This window comes from Salminus brasiliensis, chromosome 1 (assembly GCF_030463535.1).
Source record: "Salminus brasiliensis chromosome 1, fSalBra1.hap2, whole genome shotgun sequence".
NCBI lineage: Eukaryota > Metazoa > Chordata > Actinopteri > Characiformes > Bryconidae > Salminus > Salminus brasiliensis.
The window spans coordinates 2,581,615-2,590,707 of NC_132878.1; the positions used below are offsets into that span (position 1 = coordinate 2,581,615).

At 40.1% G+C, this 9,093-nt stretch overlaps 1 protein-coding gene across 2 annotated transcripts in view; it reads left to right on the forward strand.

Annotated features, from left to right (window-relative positions):
- Window positions 1-3,018: 3,018 nt before the first annotated feature.
- Window positions 3,019-9,093, forward strand: part of LOC140571599 (beta-enolase) — a 7,937-nt gene continuing 1,862 nt past the window's right edge. Inside the window, exons 1-7 of one of the 2 annotated variants that reach the window (XM_072692698.1) lie at window positions 3,019-3,377; window positions 3,674-3,775; window positions 4,089-4,184; window positions 6,129-6,187; window positions 6,429-6,498; window positions 7,733-7,866; window positions 8,636-8,858. In XM_072692698.1, coding sequence (XP_072548799.1) covers window positions 3,161-3,377; window positions 3,674-3,775; window positions 4,089-4,184; window positions 6,129-6,187; window positions 6,429-6,498; window positions 7,733-7,866; window positions 8,636-8,858 — 901 coding nt within the window. In that variant the 5' untranslated portion in view covers window positions 3,019-3,160. Of the gene's footprint in view, window positions 3,391-3,673; window positions 3,776-4,088; window positions 4,185-6,128; window positions 6,188-6,428; window positions 6,499-7,732; window positions 7,867-8,635; window positions 8,859-9,093 lie in introns of both variants that reach the window. The other variant, XM_072692699.1, reaches the window with a different exon arrangement.

Consider the following 9,093-nt stretch of genomic DNA (forward strand, 5'->3'; position numbering starts at 1 on the left):
TGCTTTAGGGGCAGTGTACAGTATTGCTTACACTGACTGGGGTCAGTCAGTGCTGGCCTTTTTCTGCACTGCTGTGCCCGCCTGGACATAAAAAAAGCCTTAGAACCGACTTGATCAGACTGTGTATCAGTTCCACATGAAGGAAAAATATATATTACATCACCACCACATAATATTCCCCCTAATGAGAGACTGTAGCTCCGCCTCCTCAGTGTATATCACAATACCTACATTTAGAGCGTTATTAATATTCCCCCTAATGAGAGACTGTAGCTCCGCCTCCTCAGTGTATATCACAATACCTACATTTAGAGCGTTATTAATATTTACCCTAATGAGAGACTGTAGCTCCGCCTCCTCAGTGTGTATCACGATACCTACATTTAGAGCGTTATTAATATTCACCCTAATGAGAGACTGTAGCTCCGCCTCCTCAGTGTGTATCACGATACCTACATTTAGAGCGTTATTAATATTCACCCTAATGAGAGACTGTAGCTCCGCCTCCTCAGTGTGTATCACGATACCTACATTTAGAGCGTTATTAATATTCACCCTAATGAGAGACTGTAGCTCCGCCTCCTCAGTGTATATCACAATACCTACATTTAGAGCGTTATTAATATTCACCCTAATGAGAGACTGTAGCTCCGCCTCCTCAGTGTATATCACAATACCTACATTTAGAGCGTTATTAATATTCACCCTAATGAGAGACTGTAGCTCCGCCTCCTTAGTGTATATCACAATACCTACATTTAGAGCGTTATTAATATTCACCCTAATGAGAGACTGTAGCTCCGCCTCCTCAGTGTGTATCACAATACCTACATTTAGAGCGTTATTAATATTCACCCTAATGAGAGACTGTAGCTCCGCCTCCTCAGTGTATATCACAATACCTACATTTAGAGTGTTATTAATATTCACCCTAATGAGAGACTGTAGCTCCGCCTCCTCAGTGTATATCACAACACCTACATTTAGAGCGTTATTAATATTCACCCTAATGAGAGACTGTAGCTCCGCCTCCTCAGTGTATCAGTGTATATATATGTAGGGAGGTGAAAAGGCCTTATTCTGGATGTTGGAACATTGCTGTGAGGAGGATTTGATTGCATTCAGCTTCATGAGAGCATCTCTGAGGTCAGGTTCTGAATTTGGATGATAAGTTCTGCCATTCTAAAGGTATATAACCCTGGGTTTCAGTAGCTCAGGTGTCCTTAAGGTCATGAGCTCATTCTATTGATTCCATTGTTCTATTGGAGTTTTTTTGGGGGAGATTATACAAGCGGTGTGAATGCCTGTGTCAACAATAGGGGCTGATTCTTTTTCATTAAAGGGGCAGTCTGGATACTTTTGGACATGCAGTGTTTATGGCTAGACAGAAGTGTCACTGTTGCCATAGCTACCACTGTTTACCCATAGGGTAGAATTATCATCTCTGGGTCAGAACAGTATGCTCCATATAGTGGCTTTAATGGGCTGATATATAGATAATCCTCCTTGCATGGTGCGATCACCTGCTGTGCTATTTGTAGTCCTCCTTTGAGGGGAGTGTAAATGTCAAGGACTTCACACTCAGCAGAGACAGAAAGAAACAAGGGAAGTTATTCTGATGGGACTCTGACACATGAGCTGGAATATGAATTTACTGAGACTTTAATATAGAAACAATATAATTTATTCTTTATAGAAAAAGCAGTAAATGATCATGTCAACAGTCAGAACCAGTCTACCTGTAAAACCCTACCTAGAATAAACCCACATAAAGTCAGTGGTCAGTGAGAGTGTCTACCTGTAATTAACTCTATATAACATTAGAATAAACCCAAATAAACATAAAGTCAGTGGTCAGTGAGAGTGTCTACCTGTAATTAACTCTATATAACATTATAATAATCCCAAATAAACAGAAAGTCAGTGGTCAGTGAGAGTGTCTACCTGTAAAACTATATATAATATTAGAATAAACCCAAATAAACATAAAGTCAGTGGTCAGTGAGAGTGACTACCTGTAATTAACTCTATATAACATTAGAATAAACCCAAATAAACATAAAGTCAGTGGTCAGTGAGAGTGACTACCTGTAATTAACTCTATATAACATTAGAATAAACCCAAATAAACATAAAGTCAGTGGTCAGTGAGAGTGTGTACCAGTAAAACTTGAAAAGTAAAGGAAAAAATGGTGTCACAAGGACAATTACCTTATTATAAAACTCTAATTAAATAGTGTTTAACATCATATACAGTAGAACATAGATACATTTATAGATATATAGATATATAATGTATAATATATGTATCAAAATATATAACAATATATATCATCTATATATCAATATTATATTTATTATTAATTAACATTTAATTGCTGCTTATTAAACTATTGAACAGTCAGAGCTGGAGTTCTACAGTGGAGGTTCTAGATAACATCCCCCAGTCAGAGCAGGAGTTCTACAGTGGAGGTTCTAGATAACCTCCCCCAGTCAGAGCTGGAGTTCTACAGTGAAGTTCTAGATAACCTCCCCAGTCAGAGCTCCTCACAGAAAGTTCTTCACCTAATGGTGATGAAGACGCTGCCTGATGCCTGAGACACTGTTCTACCAGAGTTCTGAGAAGAGTTCGACTCTAGAACCTGCTTTTAAAATCAGATCATTAAAATGGTGGAGGGATACATGTTGCAGGGTGTAGTGCAGCTACAGAAAGTAGTCCCTAAAGAACACTGCATTAGTTCAGATTCTCTATTCACTATTTTACCCTCATCATCATCATCATCATCATCATCATTCCATATGAAGACTCGTGTAGCTACACTAGTGGGTTTGGATAGGAAATAACTTATGGGCTGTATCTGTGTTGTAGTCATGGCAACCAATGCCTGCTTCTATTTGCCTCCACTGTAGAGACATCTGTTGAATTCCCCTCTAAATTGTCTTTCACCTGCGACTTTTGGACTGAAGGTCCAACCCAGGCATATCAGGATTTTTGGAGGTCACTGTTTGGATTCCTCTGGTTAACCTTTAAGCAAAAAAGCAGGTCTACCAGCAGAAAGAGCTGGTAATGGAGTAAAAGCCCAGCTGGAGTTACAGTAGAGGTTTAACAGGCCCAGTGCTCACATACCGTCTGTGCCACTGCTATTTATACACACCCTGCATGAGCCAATCACAGCACACTTCCTCATTCAGCTCATGTCGTCTTTCTATTGGCTGGGACAGAGATGCAGTGTGCTTCTCTATGCCAATCGCCCCTCATCTCCCGCCCTTAAAGCCTGACTGGCATCTCTGCCTGCAGTGGGCCTTTCTGAGAAGGACGCAGGCGGTCACTAATATGAGGCGAACGGCTGCGGCCTTGCAGAGATTAACAAACACAGGTGAAACAAGGAGGTTCGCCTTCACTCATCCAGCTTTATGCTCTATTTTTATGTACAGCAGAGACTAGAGAGTGGAGGCTGGACTGGTTGTACTGGTCTATAGTGTTGTAATTAAACCTTTTATGTGTGTGTGTGTGTGTATGTAATATATATGAATGTAGATGTACTATGTAAAATGATCTATTGAAACTTGTTATGTATATATGTGTGTGTGTGTGTGTGTGTGTTAATGAGAGCATCATAGTCTTTAAATAGTAAATGTGTGATATAATGAGGCTTTCCCTTCCCTCCTGTAGCACTCTCTGCAGGAAGGATGTCCATCATTAAGATTCACGCTCGCGAGATCCTCGACTCCAGAGGAAACCCCACAGTGGAGGTCGATCTGCACACACAGAAAGGTGTGACTCTCTCTCTCTCTCACACACACACACGCACACACACACATACGTATATACACAATCTCAGGACTGATCTGGTCCAATATGACTGTTTATATATATATATATATATATATATATATATATATATATATATATATATATATATATATATATATTTATACAAAACAATTATTATATGTAATATAATATGCCCTGTATGTATTTTATACTTCCATATATAATAAATACAGGGTATATTGTTACATATGTGGGAATATGTATATAATCTATAAATTGTATATGTAAATAGAATTTGTCTATATCTCTATAGGTCGTTTCAGGGCTGCTGTGCCCAGTGGCGCCTCCACAGGTGTTCATGAAGCTCTGGAGCTGAGAGATGGCGATAAAACCCGTTACCTGGGCAAAGGTGAGACACCTGCATACAAACATCCAGTAGCAGTCAGATGGTTGAGGACCTTTGCCTTCATGAGGGATGTTTAGCTTTCACTGCTACTTTTCAGTGAAGTGAGAAACACACCTGGTTTAAAGGGGCTGAGGCAGCAGTGTTTGATCCCAAGGCTGGTTTAAACACCTGAAACTAGAGGAGAACATGAGGAGCATGTCTTTATTTAGTGTGTCCTGGAGTAAAAGGACTAATCCTCCCTGTGTGTGTTGGAGCTGTTCTATTTATTGACTTCAGTCTCAACATGGTCAGTCATAGTTAGTCATGCTTGAGGCCTCAGGCCTTATTGTTGTCCTCCTTTTAACATCACTCACACCCACAATGACCCCAGTTACTCTTTCATTATCCATTAGTCCAACTCCAGCTGTGCGAACCCCCAGCCCCCGACACTTTTTCAGCCTTTTCCACACCAACACACCTAATTCAGCCCTTCAGCTCATTAACAAGTCCTTTATGAGCTGGATCTGTTGTCTTGCAGCAGGAAAGCATGAGACTATAGGTCTCATGTTGTGCAGTTTTCCAGTTCTATTAATGGAATACAGTTTTGTAGTAAAAAATAAAATATTGCAAAAATGAATATGTTTATTTTGTAGAATTTGGAGGTGTGTCCCAATTGCACACTAATTCCTAATTCTAGGACTAGTTTTTGAGTATGTAGTACGAAGTACAGATAAAAGGGTCAACATTTAATGGAAATGTGTCCTTTTTTGAGAGTGGTTGCGATATGGACGCTGTTATCCCACAATGCATTGCGAAACATGAAGAGAGGGGCTACTCATAAAATGGCAGATAAGACATTCTAAATGAGGAGGTCAGCCACATAATATGAAAGGGAGCTCACTGCCAGTGGAAGAGGGTCGACGTGCTAGTGGGGAAAGCCCCCCTCAATGTGGAGAACCGCATTATTAAGCCAAATGCTGCAAAATATTCAGGAGGTTTTTATTAGGGATGCACCGATCCCACTTTTTCTGATATGATGTTAAACTGAGTGTCTAATAAGGTTTGGAAGAGAGAGAGAGAGAGAGAGAGAGAGAGAGAGAGAGAGAGAGAGAGGGTAAGAAAGAGAGAGAGAAAGAGAGAGAGTCAGAAAGAGAGAGAGTCAGAGAGATAGAGAGAGAGAGAGAGAGACATTTGAGAGTAATAGAGGAACAGATGTAAATCAGAGCTACTCACTTTCTCCAGCAGCTTTGGGGCGATGTCCTTGTTAAAACATTTTTACACTCCACAAATTTTTATGGTCGTGGCTTCATTAAAAATGCAAATTCAGACAAAAATGGATTAACCCAAATTGTTTGATCTGTGCACTGTATTCATCTTTAATGCTGTCTAGAATTGCATGTCTGTGCATTCAAACAGTTACACCAATCAACCATAACATTAAAACCACCAGCCTATGATTGTATAGGTCAATTCTAGCTGCCAAAACAGATCTGACCCGTCAAAGCATGGACTCCACAAGACCTCTGAAGGTGTCCTGCAGCATCTAGAAACATTCAGATGGTGACACTTGATCCTGTAAGTCCTGTAAGTTGTGAGGTGGTCTTTTGCGGTTGTCTTTTCTTGGAGCACTTTTGGTAGGTACTGACCACTGCATACCGGGAACACCCCACAAGACCTGCCTGATGTTCTGGAGATGTTCTGACCCAGTCAACGACTAGAACTTCACAGTTTGGTTCTTGTCAGAGTGTCTCAGATTCCTACTATTGATCATTTTGCCTGCTTCATCATCTTCAAGAACTGACTGTTCACTCGCTGCCTAATATGTAGATCCACCCCTCGACTGACAGAAGCCTCTGGAAGCAGATCATCAGTGTTATTCGGTGCAGCTGGCAGTGGTTCTAATGTTATGGCCGATCTCTCTCCTGTATGTGGACTCTAAGCTGACAGTATGTGTGTTTTGTGTGGAAGGTGTGATTAAAGCTGTGGATCATGTGAACAAGGACATCGCCCCAAAGCTGCTGGAGAAAGTGAGTAGCTCTGATTTACATCTGTTCCTCTATTACTCTCAAATGTCTCTCTCTCTCTCTCTCTATCTCTCTGACTCTCTCTCTTTCTGACTCTCTCTCTCTCCCTCTCTCTGACTCTCTCTCTTTCTTACTCTCTCTCTCTTTCTTACCCTCTCTCTCTCTCTCTCTCTCTCTCTCTCTCTCTCTCTCTCTCTCTCTCTCTCTCTCTCTCTCTGACTCTCTCTCTCTTGTCCTCCATCAGAAGCTGAGTGTTGTTGACCAGGAGAAGATTGACCAGCTCATGCTGGAGCTCGATGGAACTGAAAACAAATGTAAGTGTGTGTAATAATTTTATTTAATAGGCCAACGTCGCAAAAAACCAAAATCCTCACGTAATGTTATATAGAGTTAATTACAGGTATACACTCTCACTGACCACAGACTTTATGTTTATTTGGGTTTATTCTAATGTTATATAAAGTTAATTACAGGTAGACACTCACACTGACCACAGACTTTATGTTTATTTGGGTTTATTCTAATGTTATATAAAGTTAATTACAGGTAGACACTCACACTGACCACAGACTTTATGTTTATTTGAGTTTATTCTAATGTTATATAGAGTTAATTACAGGTAGACACTCTCACTGACCACTGACTTTATGTTTATTTGGGTTTATTCTAATGTTATATAGAGTTAATTACAGGTAGACACTCTCACTGACCACAGACTTTATGTTTATTTGGGTTTATTCTAATGTTATATAGAGTTAATTACAGGTAGACACTCTCACTGACCACTGACTTTATGTTTATTTGGGTTTATTCTAATGTTATATAAAGTTAATTACAGGTAGACACTCTCACTGACCACAGACTTTATGTTTATTTGGGTTTATTCTAATGTTATATAGAGTTAATTACAGGTAGACACTCTCACTGACCACTGACTTTATGTTTATTTGGCTTTATTCTAATGTTATATAGAGTTAATTACAGGTAGACGCTCTCACTGACCACTGACTTTATGGTTATAAGGGTTTATTCTAATGTTATATAGAGTTAATTACAGGTAGACACTCTCACTGACGTCATGTTTATTTGGGTTTATTCTAATGTTATATAGAGTTAATTACAGGTAGACACTCTCACTGACGTCATGTTTATTTGGGTTTATTCTAATGTTATATAGAGTTAATTACAGGTAGACACTCTCACTGACGTCATGTTTATTTGGGTTTATTCTAATGTTATATAGAGTTAATTACAGGTAGACACTCTCACTGACCACTGACTTTATGTTTATTTGGCTTTATTCTAATGTTATATAGAGTTAATTACAGGTAGACGCTCTCACTGACCACTGACTTTATGTTTATAAGGGTTTATTCTAATGTTATATAGAGTTAATTACAGATAGACATGGTCAGTTTTAAACTGACAAACTGTAATCTGCTCTCTCCCTCTCTCTCTCTCTCTCTCTCTCTCTCTCTCTCTCTCTCTCTCTCTCTCTCTCTCTCCCTCTCTCTCTCTCTCTCTCTCTCTCTCTCTCTCTCTCTGTAGCTAAGTTTGGAGCTAATGCTATCCTGGGTGTGTCTCTGGCGGTGTGTAAGGCTGGAGCTGCTGAGAAAGGTGTTCCTCTGTTCCGCCACATCGCTGACCTCGCTGGACACAAAGATGTGATCCTACCCGTACCTGTAAGTGTTTTTTTTTTATTATTTTTTATGAATTAATAATATATATTTTAATTAATTAATACTTAATTAATTAATTTCACATATTTTATTGATTTGTGTTGTATACGATGCCATTTTACCCTATCAGCAACATTCTTAGAAGTGTAGCCCTCTAAAATTGTCATCTTTCTGGCCAAGTGCCCATATTAGGTACTATTAGTCTCTGCAAGAAAAATGACCAAAATGACACTATATGTCCAAATGTTTGTACTGCCAATAGAATAGGACTCTCTGGAGCAGATAAACATGACCCTATTGGCACCTTGCTGCCTAATGCCAGGTGTGGGCTAGAGGGGTATAAAGCCCCCCAGCATTGAGGAGCTGTGGAGCAGTGGAGGAGCTGTGTTCTCTGGAATGATGGTGGTGGAGCTCTATCCAGTACTTTTGGGCCGAGTTGGAGATTTTGAGGTGGGATGGTGATCATCATCCAACATCCTGATCTCACTAACGCTCATGTCGCTGAGTGCAATCAATCAATCAAATCCTCACAGCAATGCTCCTCCAAAATCTAGCAGAAAGCCTTCCTTCTAGGACAATAGAGACAGTTACTCCAACAGAAGCAGGATAGACTTTTTCCCCTTGATTTCAGAAGAAACAATGTACGAGCAGGTGTCCCAATACTTTTGTCCTTTTACTATATTGTACCTACATTACTGTCATGTCCTACTGTCAAAGTTTTTGCTTCACCCTCCATCCTCTCCTCTCTCTCTCTCTCTCCCGTCCTCCTCAGGCATTTAACGTCATTAACGGTGGTTCTCATGCGGGGAACAAGCTGGCCATGCAGGAGTTCATGATCCTGCCTGTGGGGGCGTCCACCTTCCGTGAGGCGATGAGGATCGGGGCAGAGGTTTACCACAACCTGAAGGGGGTCATCAAAGGCAAATACGGCAAAGACGCCACCAACGTGGGAGATGAGGGTGGCTTTGCCCCCAACATCCTGGAGAACAACGAGGGTGAGCGAGTGTCCTTATATACGAGTTCTATAGTAATTGTTACAAACCTCTTGTAGATGGCTCTTCAGAACCAACACGGGTTCCACAGAGAACCCTTTTCAGTACTACAACAACTATCAGACTATTTACATTATGCCAAAAAATTATAAATGAACAAAAGGGTTTATTTGTGGGACAGTGACAATATATAATCATACATATATAACATCATTTATATTGTACTTAATATTATATA